Source organism: Myotis nattereri (assembly GCF_964212035.1).
Source record: "Myotis nattereri genome assembly, chromosome: 1".
Lineage (NCBI taxonomy): Eukaryota > Metazoa > Chordata > Mammalia > Chiroptera > Vespertilionidae > Myotis > Myotis nattereri.
Genome location: NC_138075.1, coordinates 40,294,559 through 40,316,160, shown reverse-complemented (window position 1 = coordinate 40,316,160; position 21,602 = coordinate 40,294,559). Strand labels below are relative to the sequence as shown.

The 21,602-nt window shown below is 36.6% G+C and overlaps 1 protein-coding gene across 4 annotated transcripts in view; it reads right to left on the bottom strand.

Annotated features, from left to right (window-relative positions):
- The window catches only part of DDHD1 (DDHD domain containing 1), a gene marked incomplete at its 5' end in the record, with an annotated part of 79,520 nt that overhangs the window by 26,675 nt on the left and 31,243 nt on the right, over positions 1–21,602 (bottom strand). For all 4 annotated transcript variants that reach the window (XM_081096014.1, XM_081096016.1, XM_081096015.1 and 1 more), the window contains 4 exons: positions 914–1,020; positions 5,912–6,018; positions 13,868–14,015; positions 15,040–15,168. In XM_081096014.1, coding sequence (XP_080952140.1) covers positions 914–1,020; positions 5,912–6,018; positions 13,868–14,015; positions 15,040–15,168 — 491 coding nt within the window. The remainder of the gene's footprint in view (positions 1–913; positions 1,021–5,911; positions 6,019–13,867; positions 14,016–15,039; positions 15,169–21,602) is intronic.

Below are 21,602 nucleotides of genomic sequence, written 5' to 3'. Positions count from 1 at the left end.
CTAGTTCTTCTTGGTGGGGAATTCTAGGGGCAAAGATGTGAGTACTAGGTGTGCTCATTAGATTGGAATGTCAGCTCCTTGGCCCTTTCAGTGAACAGAGTAGGAAATATATGCAGGTATAAACAATATACACTTAAATATATATAGATAATATCTATAAACACCCACTTATTTTCAAATCATAAATTCACAATAATCCAAATTCCAAGGTTTCCCCATGGGGTTCTTTTTATGCCTGCATTTTTAATGAGCGCCCCAAGTGACTGATCTTTTTTAAAAATATATATTTTTATTGATTTCAGAGAGGAAGGGAGAGGGAGAGATAGAAACATCAATGATGAGAGAGGATCATAAATTGGCTGCCTCCTGAACGCCCCCTGGAATCGAACCGGGGACCCTTCAGTCTGCAGGCCAACACTCTGTCCACTGAGCCAAACCAGCTAGGGCCCAAGTAATTCATCTTATTAGGGATATTCAGGAAACATTGCTAAAGATTGCTAATGAACTCAGCCACAAATTCTGAGTGCTTTTCCATGAAATTCAACGGAATAAAAAACTAATTTAAAACACTGGGTGTTCTCTTTCCATTTCCATCTTCCTATTAAATATCTTTTATTTAATTCCATTCTGAGGATAATTATCTTTAAAGATTATAAGAGCAAAATAGAAGTGACCACTTTCTTAGTCATTAGCCAATGGCCAGAGGTTTGAGTCTGACGCTTTTCTCTTTCTAGCTTCTGTTGCTATTAACGTCAACTTAAAAAACAAAAACAAACCCTTATTATTACTTTCGGGGACACGCCTCAGTACGTTTTAGTCTGAACATTCAGGATACCTTCTTAGGAGTACTACCAATGATATGTGTGTGTGTTTGTAAATAAGGTAATCATTATAAGGTAATCATTATACTTACTTCATCTCTATAAAGTGGGCTAGTATAATACATTATGTCCATTGCACTGCTGTTCAACATATCCCTTAAACCTCGTACTTTATCAGGAGTAATGGAATCAACAGTGTCTACAAACAAACAAACAAAAAACAAACAAACTTACAGAAGATATCTGTTTTAGGGGAAAAATAAATTGTGAAAAAAATTACATTCCCTGAAATCACAGCTCTTTAAGTTAACATTTCAATATACAAGACTAATTTTGGATCTAATGATCTTTTCCTTGCAAAATACAGCAAGAAAAAAAGACAAAAAGGGGAAGAGAAAGAACATTAAAGGATGAAGGCCATTGTCAAATCTATGAAGCCTGACCATTTTCTGTACTGGCGTTTGCATGATATTCAGGGGTCCCAGAACAAAACCAGGCCATCTCTATTCCTGAAACAGGTGTTAGGCACACAATCTCACTCTTTCTGTACCTCATTTTCTGTTTCCTTTCTTTTCTTTTTTTGGACTATGCACCTTGGGCCTGGCAATACCCATGCGGAATGCCAGAGGCACTGGTGGCACACCAGCAACAAATTAAAAAGTTTCTTTACACTTCACACTTATCGATTTTTAGTAAAATAAAGATCCTACGAGGAAGAGCTGTCAAATTAAAAATATGCACGAAGACAAATCCGCAATGGGCAACTGCAGTAAACAAGATAAAGTTGGTGTAAGTAAGGAAAAAAACCTGTCATATAAATTGTATTGCAAATATGTGCAGCCTCTGAGTTACAGCTAATTTATGGAAATTCTACCATGGGAAGACTATTCTATTAAACGCTTAATAAGATGATTAGAGATGCAGAAAAATTTGCATTTCTTATAGAAATACAAAGAAGTTCTATGCTCCTAGTAACACTGTTTTATGTTTCCTGGTGCACACGTGTAAGATTTTCCTTAGGGTATATATATCTAGGAGTGAAACTGTTGTGTCATAGGGCACATACACATTCAACTTTACAAGATAATGTCAAACTGTCTTCCAAAGTGATTGTACCAGTTTACATTCCCAACAACAGTGAATGAAAATCCTCACTGCTACACATCCTCATTGATGCACAGCCTCACCTTAAATTTTTGCTAAACTGATGGGTGTCAATGCTATTTTACTGTGGTTTTAATTTGCACTTCCTTTATTACTACACTAGTGAGATACATATTATATATAGTATATAAAATATTAACATATAAAAACATATACATTTATATATATATATATATATATATATATATATAATCTCTTCAAGTGCTCTCTTTTTTATTCTGGATATTAAAACTTTGGTGGCTATATCTGTTGCTCTTTTGCAAGCTCTTGTCTCAGTTTGTGGTTTGTCTGTCACTCTGTCTACTGAGATAATTGTAATCAAGTTTATCCACGTTACTTTGTAGTTGTGTTTTCCTGTCTTAAGAAGATACTCTCTTATATTTTTTTAATGTCCTGGCTTTCATATACTATATTTGATCCATTTGGAATGTGAGGTAGGGATTGTTTTTACTCCCCTCTCCCCTCAAAGAATAACCAGTTACCAAATACCATTTATGGAATAGGCCATCCTTTCACCAATGATCTATAATACCAGCTCAGTCATATATCAGGTTTGTTTTCTAAGTGCAGGTTTGTTTTCCAGAGTCTCTAGTCTAGTGCACTGGCCTATCCTTGTACCAACATGACTCCCCTCCTCCCCTCTTATTCTGTATCTTGGCTATTTTGGAACCTTTGCTCTTCTATAATAATTTTAGAATCAGTTTGCCAAGTTTCAGGAAAAACTCTATTAGGATTTTGATTAGAAGTGCATAAAATCTAGAAACCAATTTTGGAAAATTAATAACTCTAAGATACTGAGTCATGAAATCTAAGAAAATTATCTTTATATTTATTTAACTTGTATTTAATATCTTGTAACAGTTTTTTTCATTTTTAATATCAATGTACATATTTTATTAGATTTATTTCTAGGAACTTAAAAATGATGTTTGCTATAGGTAAATACCTTTTATCATTATTTAAAAATTTATAAACAGTAAAAACAACTCTTAGGTTTTTGGTGTTGTTTATGTTGTTAATCCTCACCCAAGGATATTTTTCCATTGACTCCTTTTTTAGAGAGAGTGGAAGGGAGGGGGAGAAACAGAGAATGAAAAACACTGAGGTAAGAGAGACACACTAATTGGTTGCCTCCTGCATGGACCAAGCCTGCAACAGAGGTGCACGCCCTCGCCTGGAATGGAACCTGGGACCCTTCAGTCTGCTGGGCCCTAACCAAACTGGCTACGGCAAATAACTCTTAGTTTTAATGCATATACGGTTTTACAGAACTATCACCATGGTCAGGATACAGAACTGTTTCATCAGCTTAAAAAACTCTCACATGCTGCTCTTTTTAATTCAAACCCTAGCCTTCCTGTAACCCTGGCATCCACTGATCTGTTCTCTGTCCCTATAGTTTTGCCTTTTCCAGTATGCCCCATATGTGGAGCATAAGTATGTAACCTTTGAGATTGGTTTCTGTGAGACTGTGTATAATAACAAACATATATTTATAGTTTTTGTCTCCGGTTTCTGGCTCAAGATTCCTAAAATCCTTGTAATTTCCTGAGTGATAGGGGTGACAGGTATGTCTTTTATTATTCATAATAAGCCTCTTTCAATTATACTTAAGCTTATGCTAATGAGGTGACTCTTGGAAGATGGGTAGGTTGCCAGAGGAATCAGCCATGTAGTTAGAGGGTTGAAGTTCCTGTCCCATCCTCTGATCTCTGGGAAGGGGAAAGGCTGGAGATTGAGTTAATCATCAACAGCCAATTATTTAATCACTTATGTCTACATAATGTAAGCTCCATAAAACCCCTAAACAACAGGGACTGGAGAACTTCCACATAGGTGAACATATATATACAGTATATATAAATATATATATACATATATATATATAAATATATATATACATATATATATATACATATATATATGTGTGTGTGTATATATATATATATATATATATATATATATATACACACATATACACGTATTTTGTTAATCCTTACCCGAGGATTTTTTTCCCATTGATTTTTAGAGAGAGTGGAAGGAAGGGGGGGGGGGGAGAAAGAGAGAGAGAGAGAGAGAGAGAGAGAGAGAGAGAGAGAGAGAACATTGATGTGAGAGAAATACATTGATTGGTTGCCTCCTACACATTCCCCTACCAGGGGTGGAAATGGAGCCTGCAACTGATGTATGTTCCCTTAACCAGAATCGAAGCCAAGACCCTTCAGTCTGCAGGCCAATGCTCTATCCACTGAACCAAACTGATTAGGGCCATCTATATTCTCTGTAATATCCTTTAGACCACTAAAAATAAGTAAATGTTTCCTGAATTTTTTAAAGTAGATCTAGTAAATTAAACCTCATGATGGGGTCATAGGACCCCCCAAATTATAGCAGGCACCAATCTGGGACTTGTGATTGGCATCTGAAGTGAGGGGAGTCTTGTGGAACTGTGCCTTTAATCTGTCTGCGCTATATCTGGGTAGTGTCAGAACTGAGTTAAATTGTTGGACACCCAGTTGGTGTGCACCAAGAATTAGACAATTGGTGGTAGGGGGATAATCACGCCGCCCTCCTCCCCCCCGCCACCACACACCTTTATTTGGTGTCAGAAATATTGAGAATGGAGAGTGGTGTTTTTCCTTTAGCTTCTTTTACTCAGAATAATGCCACCTTCAAGATTCTATCCTAGTAATTTAAATCTAACAAAAAATTACAAACTCTTGAGGATTTTATTAAACATGAATTCATCTATGTTGTCTACATTCCTGACTAGCCCAAGAAACTTATCTGAGTGGGGAAAAGCACAAAAGATAGTATTTTTATACTACAATTTTTAAATATGAGCTACTGCTGCTATGAAGTCTTCTTTGATCACTAGCATTTTTGTTTTACAGTTATTGCAACTTTTGACGCCATTTTGGTCTATTAGCTATAACTGACATTCCTGCCTATGAGACAGAATCTGACTTGAAAATCATCCAGAGAGGCAGTTTAGCAATGTGAATGAATAAGGGCTCTGGTATCAAGCAAAGCTAGACTCTGCTTACTATTCTTAGGTAAATTCACCTTTTACTGAGTTTCAGTTTCCTTAACAGTAAAATAGAGAAAATAATGTAGTATTTCATTTATTTATGAGAAAATTGAGATACTCCATGAAAAATGAATTGCAAAGTGCCAGGCACACAGCAAAGGCTCCACAAATGGCAGCTGCTATTGTATCTAGTACAATTCTCTCATTTTCCAGGTTATGTAAATAACCTAAACATTCTATTTTAATTGTTTTCATACTGAAAGAATACATTTTGTTTAAAATATGCATATTTTGGCTAACAAGTCTTCAAGGAAGGAGATAAACATGATTTACTTAAATATTACTAGCCCAGGGAATGTAAGAAAAACAACAAAAGAAAACAAAAAACCTGATATTTTACCTTCCAAATACAGGGAAGGAAAATTATTAGGAAGAGAATATAAGCTAATAAAGAATTGTACCCTAGCTGACTTGGCTCAGTGGATGGAGTGTCGGCCCCATGGACTGAAGGGTCCTGGGTTCGATTCCAGTCAAGGGCACATGCCCAGGTGGTGGGCTCAATCCCCAGTAGGGGGCGTGAAGGAGGCAGCCGATCAATGATTCTTTCTCATCTTTGATGTTTCTATCTCTGCCTTCCTCTCTGAAATCATTAATAAAAAAAAGAATTGTGACAATATGTTTTAAGAGTATTGACAAGTTAGGTGGCTCCATTGTATAATGGACAGTGCACTGGACTTCTAATCACGTGCCTGACTTGGGCCTGGGATGGACCTGCAAGCTAGGTAAATGCCCTTGACCAGGAATCAAACTTTGACCCTTTGGTGTGTGGGCCAGTGCTCTATCACTGAGCCATCCTGAACAGGGCCAAATCATGTAACTTTTCAACATAATGTACCTCCATCAAGAGTAAGTTTTGACCGCCACTCAACAGGCAGAAATTCAACATGTGTTGCATGGTTGGAAAAATGTCTTTCTTCTATTTTTCTAGCAGCCTCTCTCATCCTAAAAAACAACAAAATAAAAACAAAACAAAACTTTATCAGAGTAACTTCACAAATGTAATTATATGGTATAAAATGTTTTTAATTATAACACACTTGCTTATAACCACAACCAATTTTGTTTTAATTACTACTATACCATACAATAGTTCATTTCAAAGCATATTCTGTCCATGCCAAATGTTCCTTCATATTTGGTCCTGTCCAAAAGTCCATGCGTAAGACAATGCTGCTGGCCTTAAACAGCCCATAGCACTTATTTATGCTTTTGGTTTACAGGATTAACACATAAAAGATATACCAGGTTTTATTAATTCAACTAGAGGCCTGGTGCACAATTTTGTGCACCAGCGGGGTCCCTCGGCCTGGCCTGGGGGTTTGGGATGAAACCGGCTCTCCGACATTGCCCCAGGGGTCCCAGATTGCAAGAGGGCACAGGCCAGGCCGAGGGACCCCACTGGTGCACGATTGGGGCCGGGGAGGGATGCAGGAGATTGGCCAGCCAGGTAGGGGCCGCGGGAGGGCTCCAGGCATGTCCGGCCTGTCTTGCTCAGTCCTGATCAGCTGGACCCTGCAGCAAGCTCACCTACCAGTCGGAGCATCTTCTCCCTGGTGGTCAGTGCATGTCATAGCAACTGGTTGACCGGTCAACTGTCTGCCCCCTGGTGGTCAGCACACATCATAGCAAGTGGTTGAGCGGCCTTAGCATATCATTAGCATATTACGCTTTGACTGGCTGAACGGCCAACCGGATGACCGGACACTTAGCGTATTAGGCTTTTATTATATAGGATAATAGCATGTGGCTCAATGCCAACAATACCTCTCCTTGCCTAGGTAGCCTAGATGGGTTGGCGTGGACCGAAAGTCTCTATGGGAGTTTTGGACAGGAGCAAATATCAAGAACCTTTGGGTGTGGACCAAATGTCTGCTAATCTTGTGGATAGCACCATCACAATCAAGATACAGAATAAATCTTTCACCCCCTTTCCCCATCTACTGGTAAGTGCTTGGTCCTTTGGAAGCATTAAGGCCGAGTTGGGGTGAGGCCCTCACTTCATCTGGGGACCAGCACCGCTCCTGGCTGTGCTCACCCAGCACTTGCTCGCTCCATGGCCTGGTCTCAGAGCTCGCCTGCATGTGAAGTGCCAGTAATGGAGGATAAGATCAGTGCCCTCATTAAAATAGCTGGTGTAAATGTTGAACCTTTCTGGCCAGGTTTGTTTGCAAAGGCTCTGACTAATGTCAACACTGGGAACCTCCTTTGCAGCAGGGGCTGGTGGACCTGCCCCAGCAGTAGTGCTGCATTAGGAGGTCCTACCCCCTCCACCACTGCTGCCCCACTGAAAAGAAAGTGGAAGCAAAGAAAGAAGAATCCGAGGAGTCTGACATGGGCTTTGGTCTTTTTGACTAAACAAACCTCCTTTGTAACACATTCAATAAAAAGCTGAACTCTGGTGGTCAGTGCGCGTCATAGCAATCAGTTCTGCCGTTTGGTTGATTTGCGTATTACCCTTTTATTATATAGGATGGTGCCATAAATATATTTTGGAAAAAATTTTTTTTAAATGTTTGTATTGATTTTTGAAAGGAAGGAAGGGGGGAAGGGAGAGAGAGAGAGAGAGAGAGAGAGAGAGAGAGAGAGAGAGAGAGAGAAAGAGAGAGAGATTGGTGAGAGAGAAACATCAATGATTGCCTCCTGCAGACCAGGGACTGAATACACAATCTGAGCATGTGCCCTGACTGGGGAATCTAACGAAGCCACACTGGCCAGGGCTGCTATGAATATTCTTTAACAAGTTTTTGTGTAGATGTTTTCAATTCACTTGGGTATAAACCTAAGAGTGGAATTGTGATGCTAACTCTACATTTAACTTTTGAGAAAGTGTCAAACCATTTTTGAAAGCAGCAGTATTATTTTATAAGCCCATCAGCAACATGAAGGTTTTAATTTTTCACAATCCTACTAACACCTGTTATTTTCTTTTTGATGTGTATCCTAGTGAGTATGAAGTGGTATATCTCTTTGTGATCTTGAACTACATCTCCTTATTGACTAATGATATTGAGCATCTTTTAAATGTGCTTACGGGCCATTTGTATAATTATTTGGACAAATGTTTATTCAAATCTTTTACCTATTTAAAAAATTGGGCCGTTTCTTTTACTGTTGAATTGTGAGAGTTCTTCAAATATCCTAGATGCTAGACCTTATCAGATAATTTGCAAATATTTTCTCCCATTTTGTGGGTGGTCTTCATTTTTTAATAGTGTCTGTTAAAGAACAAGAGTTTTAAATTTTGACATCCAATTTATGTATTTTTTTTCTTTTATGGCTTCTAGTTTTGATGTCATGTACCATTTGTTAAAAGGCCATTCTTTCCTCATTGAATCATTTTGGCACTCTGGTGAAAAATCAATGGAACTCTCAGTTCTGCTCCATTGTTCTATCTTTGTATCAGCCAGAACCACAATGTCTTGACTACTACAGCACTGTAGTAAGTTAAAAAATTGGGAAGTATAAGTTCTCCATCTTTGTTCTTTCTCAAGATAGTGTGGGCTGTTCCGGGTCCCTTGCCTTTCCATGTGAATTTCAGAATCAGTTTGTCAATTTGTGCAAAAAAGACTGGTGGGATTGTGATGACTTTGTAGGTCAATTTGAGAAGTACTACCATTTTAACAGCACTAAATCTTCTAAGGTACAATCATGGGTTGCCATTTCCATTTATTTAGGTCTTTTTAATTTCTTTCAATGACATATTATAGTTTCCAGTGTGCAAATCTTCCACTTCTTTTTTATACTTATTCCTAAGTAATTTATTCTTGTTGATGCTATTGTAAGTGGAAATGCTTTCTTAATTTAATTTTCAGGTTGTTCATTGCTAGTATATAAATACAATTGATTTTTGTATATTGATCTTGTATCCTGTAACTTTGCTGAGTTCATTTATGAGCCTTTATAGTTGTATGTGTATATATGTGTGAATTCCTTAAGATTTCCTATATATAAGATCATTTCATCTGTAAACAGTTTTATTTCTTCCCTTCTAACCTGGATATCTTTTATTTCTTTTTCTTGACTAATTGTCCAGGTTTAAACCTATAGTACAAGGTTGAATGGAAGTGATAGGAGGAGATACCTTTGTTTTGTTCTTGATCTTGGGAGAAAACTTTCAGTCTTTTGCTGTTAAAGTATAATTTTAGTTGTGGGCTTATAGATGCTCTTTATCAGATCAAAGAAATTTCCTTTTACTTCTAGTTAAGCCACATGTATCTATTTTTCCTTTTGCTCTATTAATGTGGTGTAGTACTCTTGATTCTTTTAAATGTTGAACCAATCTTGCATTTCTGGGATAAATCCCATTTGGCCATCTATAATAATAAAAGCGCAATATGCAAATTGACCAAACAGCAGAACAACCATCTGGACAACCTTCCGGATGACCATGCTATGACACACACTGGTGCCAGGCCAGCCAAGGCAGGTGCGATGCGATTGGTCGGGGGGCCCCGCCATCGCCCAATTGCCCCAAAGAGGGAGGCCCTGGCCACTCTCTGCATAGCAATCGATCACGGAGCCCTGGCAGGGTGGGTGGGGCCTCCCTTTGCGGGGCGATTGATCTGGGGGCCCCGTGATCAATCATCCCACAGAGGGAGGCCCAGCCAGCCAAGTGATCACACTCTATGCCTGTCACCCACAGAGGGAGGCGACTGGTGGCAGGGTAGGGGGCAGCGCCGCAGCTGGCAAGCAGTGGCAATGGTGGGGGCGGGGCCTGCTGCCGGCCGCCAGCCAGGGGAAGGAAATCCTTGATAGGCCCTGATCACCGGCCAGGCCTAGGGACCCTACCCAAGGGGTCCCAGATTGTGAGCGGGCACAGGCCAGGCTGAGGGACACTCCCTTTACCATGCACAAATTTCATGCACTGGGCCTCTAGTAGTATATAATCCTCTTACATATTACTGGTATTTGGTTTAAAATTTGTGTGTCCATAGTGATATTTATTTTTATTCATGGGATTATTGGTCTATAGTGTTCCTCCCTCCTTGTGATGTCTTTATCTGGTTTTGGTATTAGGATAATACTGGCTTCATAGAATGAGCTGAGAAGTCTTCTTCTATTTTTGGAGATTTTGTGAAGAATTGTTGCTAAGTCTTCTTTTAATGTTTTGTAGAATTCACAGTAAAGTCATCTACCTGGTCTTGAGCTATTTTGTGTTTCTGGAAGAATTTTTATTATTAATTCAAATGTTTTACTTGTTAAAGGGCAATTTGGATTTTCTATTTCTTGCTACTTATTACCATATCAGTTTGTCAGCTTGTGTCTTGCTAGAAATTTGCCCACTTCATCTAGGTTATCTAACTTGTTGACACAGAATTGTGCATAGAATTCCCTTATAATCCTTTTGAATTCTGTCAAGTCCCCTCTTTCACTCCTGATTTTAGTAATTTGAATTTTCTCTTTTTATTCTTATACTGTATAGCTAGAGGTTTATCACTTTTGTGAATATTTTCAAAGAACCATAAAGACATAGATATCTTCTTCATTGTGCTTTATAAATGCACAGTTTATCATCATATATTAAATAGTTTATCAACCAGTCTCTTACTGCTGAACATTTGCAATGAACTGCCTTGTGCATATATCTTTTTGTATTTTTTTTAATCCTCACCCAAGGATATTTCTCTATTGATTATTAGAGAGTGGAAGGAAGAAAGGGAAGGAAAGGGAGGGAGGGAAGCAAGAGAGAGAAACATCGATATGAGAGAGACACATCAACTGGTTACCTCCCACATGGGCCCTGACCCAGGGCAGGAATTGAGCCTGAAATTGAGGTACATGATCTTTACTGGGAACTGAACCTGTGACTCTTTGGTCCCTGGGCTGATGCTGTAACCACTGAGCAAAACCAGCCAGATCTCTTTTTGTATTTTTGCTGATAATATCTTTGACTTATAAGTAAGTTTGCTAGGTCAGAGGACAAATACATATATAATTTTGAAAGATATTGCCATATAGTCTCTCCTTCATTGTTTTTCACTAGAAGTATGTGAATGCCTATTATTCACAGCCTGGCCAAAAGAGTATACTGTCAAATTTTGGGTTTTTGCTAACCTAATAGTCAAGAAATGGCATATTATGTAATTTTAATATACATTTTATGAGCATGGTTGACCATTTCCTTTTCTGGGAACTGGCTCATCTTTAGCTCATTTTTCTGTAAGGTGGTTAGACTTTATTTCTTTTATTTTTAGAAGTTCTAGATATTAACTGTTCATCTGTGATATAAGTTGCAGATGTTTCCTCTCAGTTTGTCTATTTTTTGCCATATGGCTCCTTTGGGATGATCTAATATTTATCAATATTTTTCCTTATTGCTTCTGGATCAAGTCATAGGACAGTTTTTCTCTATTCCTAAGGTGCAGAAGAATTCAAACTCCCCTCAACCCCATCTTTTAAATTCACAATACTTTATGGTTTCATTTCTTACATTTAAATGTGATCTAATTCAAATTTATCTTAGTGTGCAAAATGAACCCAATTTTATTTTTATCCATATTGTTATCTAGCTATCCCAATACTATTAGTTAAAAATTATTTCTTCATTTTTAATATATTTTAAAAGCATTATCTACACTAATAAAAGACAAACATGCAAATTGACCGTACCCTTACTATGCCTTAAGCCACGCCCACCAGCCAATCAGAATGACAATATGCAAATTAACCCAACCAAGATGGCGGCCGACAGCCATGGAGCGAGCAGGAGGCTTGGTTGCCTGGGTGATGGAGGAAGCCAAGCTTCCCCTCCAGCCCTGAGCCGGCTGTGGCCTCCGCAAAAGGCAACAAAGTTTCAATTATAGAAGGTAAATAAATCCCAGAAAAGAAAAAAAAGAAAAAAAGGAGAGGCTGGGAGCTTCCGTCACCGGGGGCTTGGCCAGCCCGAAAACAGCCCTCAGCCCCTCATCCAGACTGGCCAGGCACCCCAGTGGGGACCCCTCACCCTAAAGGGGGTGTGGCCAACCTGAAAACAGCCATCAGACCCTCACCCAGGCTGTCCAAACCTCCATTGGGTGAGGGTCCCCACTGGGGGGGGAGGGGCTTGACCAGCCTGCAGCCATCAGCCCCTCACCCAGGCTGGCCAGGCACCCCATTGGGGACCCCCACCCTGAAGAGGGTGTGACCAGCCTGCAAACACCCATCAGCCCCTCACCCAGGCTGGCCAGGCACCCAAGTGGGACCCCCACCCTGATCCGGGACACCCTTCAGGGCAAACCAGCCGGCCCCCACCCGTGCACCAGGCCTCTATCCTATATAGTAAAAGGGTAATATGCAAATTGACCCTAACAGCAGAAAGACTGGGAATCACTGGTCACTATGACACATACTGACCACCAGGGGGCAGATGCTCAATGCAGGAGCTGTCCCCTGGTGGTCAGTGTGCTCCCACAGGGGAGGCTCTGCTCAGCCACAAGCCCCGGCAGCTGCCAACACAGTGGTGGCGGCGGGAGCCTCTCCAGCCTCCTCAGCAGCACTAAGGATGTCCGTCTGCTCCCTGCTGGTAAGTGGACATCCCCCGAGGGCTGCCGGGCTGCCAGAGGGATGTCTGACTGCCAGCTTGGGCCCGATCTCCAGGGAGCGGGCCTAAGCCAGCAGGTGGACATCCTCTGAGGGGTCCCAGACTGCAAGAGGGCATAGGCCGGGCTGAGGGACCCCCTCGAGTGCACAAATTTTTGTGCACTGGGCCTCTAGTTTATAACATAATACAGTTGACCCTGGAACAACACCAGTTTGAACTGCTCAATTCCACTTATACACCATTTTTTTTCAGTTGACCTACACAATTCAAAACCATGTTGTTCAAGGATCAACTGGTGGTTGGGACTCTTCCTACATTGAGGGCCAAACGTAGTTATACACAGGTATTCAATGGCAAAGGACATCAGAGCCCCTAACCCTTGTGCTGCGCAAGGGTCAAGGGTCAACTGTAATATTTTTATTGATTTTATATCCCCAAAGCTGCCATTTTAAAAGATCTAAATACATTCTGGGTTACCAAAAAACAATTTCTTTCTCATCCAATTAAATGTTCAGTTTTAACAAATATGAGTATATAAAAGAAAAATATTTTAAGATTTCTATTATTCTTCTCACGTATTCATTTTTGACCTCCCTCCACCCTGTTCCTGCCCCTTCCCCAGGCCTTCACTGCACTGTTGCTTGTGTCTATGGGTTATGCATATATACATACAAGTTCTTTGATGGCTGTACAGTTTTTATGTTTTTCATTGAGACATAATTATTAGGAAGTGGTATGTTTGTTATCTGAATTTACAAAAAAAAAAAAAAAGTTCATTTAGACTAGTGGTTCTCAACCATGGACAATTTTTTCCTCCAGAGGACACTTGGCAATGTCAAGAAACATTTTTAGTTGTTACAAGTAGGGGTTCTAATTGCAACTAGTGAGTAGAGGTCAGGAATATTGATAAATATCTTACAACTGATATGTCAGCCACCCATATTAAAAAATTATCTGGTCAAAAACATCAATAGTGATGAGTTGAGGAACCCTCATTTTCAGTTATAAACTCAAAAACACTACATTTGTTTAAAATGCTGTCCTTTTCTACAGTAACTTACAGAATCCTACACTCCAAGCATCATTATCAATAGTTCTCAATGGTCACGTAAATAGGTACTGATTAGACAAGCAGCCATGTCTACTGAATCACTTGGCTGTAATTATCTGGAGTGGCTATTTTTAAAAAAGGAAGAAAATATGGAAGAAGATAGTGAGGAACAAAGTTTAGATTCTAAACTAGATGGAGAATGTATTCATCAAAGAACTCACATTGCTGTATTTTTGATAATTCTTCCTTGGTCCATCTTCTGCCCGATGCCATGCACAACAAATACAATGTGGGTAGTCTGAGATGGTTTGTCTTCTAATGAGGCTTCTTCTACATAACCTCTATGAAGTCTGGTCCCACTACTTGATGCTGTAAAAAATTTATGACTCAAAATTTATTATTTATTCTAAAAATAGCATTCTTGTAATATATTGAAAGAAATAAAGAAAAAAAATAAAGTATTAAAAAAAATTTCTCTGGGTTGAGAAGGAATAAAATTTGTAAGATGATGTATATTGATTGGCTTTGATATGAAATGTTAAACTAGACAGGACACCAAAGCCAGAAACCATAAGGAAAAATAAAAGGAAGGAAGGAAGGAAAGAAGGGAGACTTGAACAGATAAAAATTTTGAACTTCTCTATAAAAAAATACCATGAAGCAAAAATAAAAGGTGAATAACAAACGGAAAATTTATACAAAATATGATGCACGGTAAGTTAATTGCCTAAATATACAAAGAGAGCTTACCTATAAAAAAATAAAAAGATAACCATTCAAACAGCAAAACAGAAAAAAGATATAACGTAATTCACAAATACAACCAACTAATGAACACATAAAACAATATCCAAGCACACCTGCTATCAAAGAAATTAAAGCAAAAAATGGGATAATAAAAAAAGTATGTCAGACTTGAAAAAAAATTTTTTTAATTTATTTTTTGATAATGCTTTCATATCTCCCCAGGTACCATCCCTCTTTTCCTTCTTTTTTGTCAACTGTCTTTAATGAGTTATCTACTACCCTGCCTCCATTTCTTCACCTTGTACTTAAGCTTCAACCCATGCCACTCTGGCTTCTGCCCCATCAATCCATCTAAATCACCAATGACCTTCATTTTATTAAGTCCAATGAAAAATTTTTAGTCTTCATCTTCCTTAATACTGTGTTATCTTATCAGATCATTCTAAATATATAATTATTCATTGATGAATACATGTCAAGTCAATCACCTTAATAAACTTTTCATTTAACAGGTTAGTAACTGTCATTAACTATAATACATATTTAAAATATACTAAAAATATAATTTGAATAGCTTATTCTAAATATAAGAGAAAAACTCAGATTTCCCAAATTTTAACAAATTATAGCAATATTTAACAATTACCTTTAGAAAATCCCAGTTTTTGGGTAACTGTTCTTGCAATTTTAGATGTTGTTGCATCACTATAAATATATACTTCATCCATATTGTGCCAGTCCACGTGATTTCGACTCAACTTGAAACTATGAACAGCTGTTGCAAAAAAGGAAAAACTGATTGAAGGTCTCCAAGACAAACTCCATTTGTGTGAAAAATTATAATACACAGATTTTTGAATCCATATATGAACTTAGTTCAATAAAAAAAAAAACTATTTCATTGAAACACATATTGATGTAAAGCAAGTAATGGATAGGGACTTTATTTTATAATGATTAACCGTGCTACAGGGAATGACATCTTATAACGACATGGAATAAATGGCTTAACTACCATAAATCTAACCTGTAACATGTTGTTAATGTGTTGTGATAAATAAAGTACTGCCTTCCCAGGTGATATACTATTTCAAAGTCCTCAATAACTTTGACACAGAAACTTAAGCTCCATTTCTTCTGTTGATTTTTATTTTGGGATCTGTAAAAATTTCATTCAATGCAAAATAAAACAAGTCTCACAGAGAAAAAATTATCTTTAAACTGGGAAGAAAATAATCTAATTTACTAGAGTATAAGGTATTTCTGGAATGGATACTAAAGCCAATTATCACTGGATATTGCTCACCATAAGAAAAATTCAAAGTTGAAAGATGTTTTAGTAAGAAATCAAATTTTTTAAAAAATAATGCTCAAATCAAAATATGGTTATTGCATTTCTGTAACTTCCGTATGGTTGGTAAAACTGAGTTTAAAAAATCAAACCTATATGCTCCAGAAATTCATAAGCTCTGTGAGGCAGGAACTATGTCTTGATTATTTTGTATCACTAGCACCAAACACAGTGTCCTAACACAGTGCCTGACATGTATTACAAATTTAATAATGTTTGTGGAAGCAATGAATCAAGAAAATTGTCATAACATGTTCACTAATTCATAATTTAATAATTATTATATTTTGAAGAACTTAAATGTTTCCTCTATCTCTGGTATAGAAGTAAGAAAAATCCATATACCCATCTTCAGAAAACTAGGTACCTTCAAATCATTATGCTTGATTTATTTTCTAAAAGTCCTCTAAGCCAAATATTATCTCCCATTACATACAAAGATACAAAGGTACAAAGAGATAAAGTGACTTGACACAGAATAATTACTAGCACAGTCTAATATTCTTTTGATTTGAAGATGGGCTGAAAATAACCTCAAGCTAAATATGAAAAAATATATATAGCCTTGGTCAAGATCTAAGATCCTAAGACATTTTTATGTACAGTGGAACCTCGGTTCTCAAACTTAATGTGTTCTGGAATGCTGTTCTGGAATTGATTTGTTTGAAAACGGAATCATTTTTACCCATTAGAAATAATGTAAGTTGATTAATCCGTCCCAGACCCTGAAATGATTCCTGTTTTAACCTTTCTTATATACAGTACATGTCTAAAGTACTATTTAATCTATAAACACTTTCTTTAAATTTATTGAACCACCATCCCCTACTAGCCTTAAAGGAATTACTTTAAGCATTCGGTTCACGGATGTCTTTCAGGTCAGTATGCAGCATCTTTGCTTGTTTATATACATCACTGCCTCTGAAAGGGCTGTTACTGGCTGCTTTTCCTTTATCCAAATCAACAAGTTTCTCTACCTCTTCAGTTGTCAGTGAGCATTGCTTCTTTCACAACCTTAGTAACATTAGCACTCTTGATGGCCTCTTTATGTTTGAAAAATTGTGCTAGATTTCACCAGCAACAAAAGCATTCTGTCCTTTGTTGGCTGAGAGATGCTTTTTGTTGTGCTGATGTACCAGCTTGAAAGAGTTGTCAGTTCAAAGACTGAAGTTTGGTTGGACAACGTAGACATTTTTTCTATGAACAACCAAATTATTCCAGATGGGAGATGTTCGAGAACCGAGATTTGACTGTAAACCTATTTCCTACCAGAATACATAGAAGAGTAAATCCATTCCAGGAAAATGTATTTATTAGTTATGTTACAAATGTAATTCAAAAATTTATCAGAAACTAATTTATATTTAACTTACCTGCCAGGACACATTACTAACACTGAACACAAGATTGAAATGCAATTAACACAACAAACATTAATAATATCTTCAGTTCCAAAGAAAACACTGTACAAATTCAGCTTTTTAAAAGAACTTTTCATAAATAAAATACTTTACTACATTTAACAATTATTTACTTTTCTAATTCTATGTCCAATCCAAGTCACTATTTTAAGCCTTTTTGTCTGATTCTAAACCACGTTTTTGTTAAAATAGTTTTGAGCAACATATGATGAAAATAGCGAAACTTCAAGATCAAGATATTAAGAGAACAGTGTTAGGCCTACAAAATTTCATTCTTAATACTGGCAAATATCCCATTATTGGACTACACACATCATTTACAAATGTTTATACCACTTAAAATTAACACTAAAAAAATTGCACAATGTATACATTTCTATGCTTTAAATATGGATACTAATAATTTCTAAATCTTAAATACTACTGAATGCTCTAGATACAACTAAGTGCTATAAGCCAGGAATATAACTACATGGAGGAATAAAACTACAATTACTGTACCTTGGAAACGCTTTCGTTTAAGACCTGCCGCATCTGTACTCGCCTTATATCCTCTCCATTTGAACAGAGAAGGGAGGGAGAAGGGAGGGAGGTGGTAGGCAACTAAGAAAGCAAAAACACTGAGCTTCAAAGTATATTTTAAATGAGGTTTGCTATTTTGCCTTTTTATTTTATTAACTTTAAAAAATGAGTTGTATTTGACAAACATTCTAAGTGCTTTATTTATATAATTTCTAGTTAAAAGTTAGTGAAGCAAAATATCAATGTTTATCAAATATATGTTCTACTTTTACTGAAAAAAGGCAAAAGATATCTAAATTTCTCAGTTAAAGACAACTATGCAACCATTATTTTTAATGTCTCTGCATAGGTAGAATAAAAAAACAGAGCATAGCACTTTTGTATGTGCAAGAGATTTATAATCCCCTTCTTTACAATACTAAGGTTATTTACTCTCACCCAATTTGTGGCTCTGACAGCTAACAACTGATGTGCAAATTGAGAATGCAATAAAGAACATTTTAAATATCTAATTCAGCTTTCGTGAGAAGATAGCACAGTATACATTCCACTAGATGTTTTCAACTACTAGAGTACAATGGAGCCTTCCCACAGAAACACAATATCCTTTTCACAACTGTTCAAGTTGTTAAAAGACTTTTAAAAATGAAACAAAAACAAATCAAATTCAAAGCTCTACTTTTAACTGAGTTACTAATGATAAGAAAATGAAAGATTAGTGATAGAATAATGAAAAAAGGTCATTAGTAAAAATATATGCTGACATCTTAAAAGCATGAAACAGGCTATACAGAGTATAGTTGGACAGACTTGATATTTGGCAAATCAGTAGATAACTTGAACCTTAAAGTCACCACTTCCCCTGTCAAATATTGCTAATTATAGATCAATATTTTTTTTTATACTTTAAGAAAGCAATTATTTTAAAATCCACTTTGAACTTAAAAATCCATTTGTTAATAGTTCAGTTAAAATGAACTATTATGACCCACAGAACTTTTGTGATTTAGTTTAAATTTATGTTCTAATACATTTGATTTTCATTCTCACTCCCTTCTACATTAATGTGACATTCAAAGGTTAGTTACTGTGCAAATGGGTAAGTATTTAATTCCTGTTGTATGATACTAGAAATATAAAAAAAATCTGATGCGTACAAAGATGAAGTATAAAGATTGGTGCAATCACTGTAATTGAGAAATGCGTACAAGGCGCTTAACTACATAAAAAACTATAGACTAGGATTAAAAAATGGTCAGAATATCATGATTATAAAATCATTTCATTGTCACAGGGGGTGGAAAATGACAACTGAAACAATTTTCATCACTGAAAATGATTCTTTGTTCATGAGCCTTCTGGTCAATTACTGAGGAGTAGATGTACTACTTGTACAAAACATTTAGAAAAAAAAAAATCAATAGGAAAAAGCTAACATATCCAAGTAGATCAAAATGGCATAGAATTGACACTTTATTAACCAAAGAAACAAAACCTAAAATTCCTAAATCTACTAGTAAAACTAACATCAACCAATTCCATATTTACTAAAAGAGAACTATTGGGAAACATATGAACCATAATGACCACTTTAAAATTATGCAAAATCTTTCAAAAAGCTTGTCAAGATACAAAAATGAAAGGCTTTCCTTTCTAAAGGAATAGTATAAATTAGGAATTAACAAAAGGGCAAACACCCCAATGTATTCAAAACAGAGAAGCATATTTATTTAAAACATTTTTATAAAATTAAATAGACAGGGTTCTTTTTTTCAAATTTAAATCTTATTTCACTTGAAAGTCATTTGCTCTATTTGTTACCAACATCCTGTTAGCTTAGAGAGCTTAATTTTTTCGACTCAAACATTCACAAAAGTAGACACAAAAGGCTTTATTATCAATCCAAACAGAAATCATTATTAAAAGAAATTCAAGTGCCAGAAAGCATTTTTTTTCTTTTTTCTAAAATAAACATTTAGTTATAAATTCTTATGCTGTGTTAGCAAAAGTATATATAAACTCAAGATACAACTGGAAATGCTAACTTTTTAGATGCTAGCATTTAATAAAAATTTTCTTTTAAAGTCCTGCACAAAAAAAATATTTAAAGTATAAAATACAGCATTTCTAAGAAATTTCTTTACTATAATTCACCTCTTACAACTCAGTAACTTTTCCCTATATAAAAGCTGGCAACCTGGATAAACTCAACTTCAGGGGAAGAAGGTCTGTACATCTCAAACCTGCCAAAGGTAATGAGAAGACTTCCGGCAATCTTCTTGGACCTCAGAGAAATTAAGTTAGATAAATTTATAAAAATTAATAACTAAGAACTAGATGATGGGAATTCTCTAAACCTACCCATCTCCTCTCCTGCCCGTCTTTTTGACTTTTGAAATTCTATATTGACATTTGTGATATCCCTATCCAGCAACAGTGATAGGAATGAGTACAACTTTACATGCCAAATATTAAATATTGTAAATCCTTACAGATCCACCAACAGCTGTACTGTCATAGCACTCCAAATTAGTTTGAACAGTAAAAAGTCCACTTTTAAACTTTCAACCCATCGGCGACATTATATTGATAGTGTGACTCTTGTAGACAGCATATTAGTTGGGTCCTCCATACCTAACAAATCTGTCAATCTCTGCCTTTTAATTGGATTGTTAGCTCACTTATATGTATTTACTATAGTTATTGATAAGGGTAAATTAAGATCTCTCATTTCCCATTTATTTTTTCTTTGTTCCATCTGTATTTTGTTCTTCCTTTCCTGTTTTTTTCTTTTTCTGTGGGGGGTTTAATTAAATGCTTTTTACTATTTTATTTTAATCCCTCTACTGTCATCCTCCTCCTCCTCCTCCTCCTCCCTTTCTTCTTCTTCTTCTTTTTTGTTAATTCTCATCGGAGAATATTTTTCAATTGATTTTTAGAGAGAGTTGAAGGAAGGGTGAGAAAGAGAGAGGGAAACATCAGTGTGAGAGAGACACGTCAATTGGCTGCCCGATCAGGGCTAGGGATCGAGCCTGCAACTGAGGTATGTAGCCTTGACTGGAACTGAACCTGGGACCCTTCAGTCCGTAGGCTGATGCTCTATCCACGGAGTCAAACTGGCTAGGGCTTTTTTTAAAAAAAATTTTAAGCCTTTTTATTATGGAATAATTTTAGAAATAGAAAAGTTGCAAAAATAGTACAGCTTCCCCTAACGTTAGTGTAGCTATAGAACAAATGTGAAAACCAAGAAATAAACATTAGTACTATACTATCAACTAAAATAGACTTCATTCAGATGTCTCCAGTTTGTTTACTAATGTCCTTGTCTGCGTTAGGGCCCAATCCAGGCACCATGGTGTTGTCATGTTTTCTTAGTCTTCCCTAACCTGTGGCAAATTCATTAATTTTTTGTTCTTTCATGACTTTGACATTTTAAAAATATTTCAGTTTCAAGGTATCATTGACAAATAAAAATATCTAAAGTATACGTTGTGGTGAAGATATACATTGTGAAAGGATTCCCTCCATCTAGTTAATTATGACCTTTACATTTTTGAAGAGGCATTTTGCAGAATATCTCTCAATTTGAGTTTATTTTTTCACAAATAGATTGAGGTTATGCATTTTTTGGCCACAGTGAGGTACAGGACTAACTCTTTTAGTTCGACTGGCTATATTTTACTGATTCCTGCTTTATATAGATGAATTATAAAACGAATAAGATACTAATCTAGTACTAGGTTGCAGTATTTACAAAATTACTTATTTGAAGGCCTGATTTTATTTGTATGATTCATCCCCAGTGAAATTTAGACTTTCATTTGTTTGGCTTCTAGATTAATGTCTCCTAGCCTAGGAAGTGGTATGATAAGAATAGATTTTAACTAAAAAGAAAAGAAAAAGAAATTTAGATGA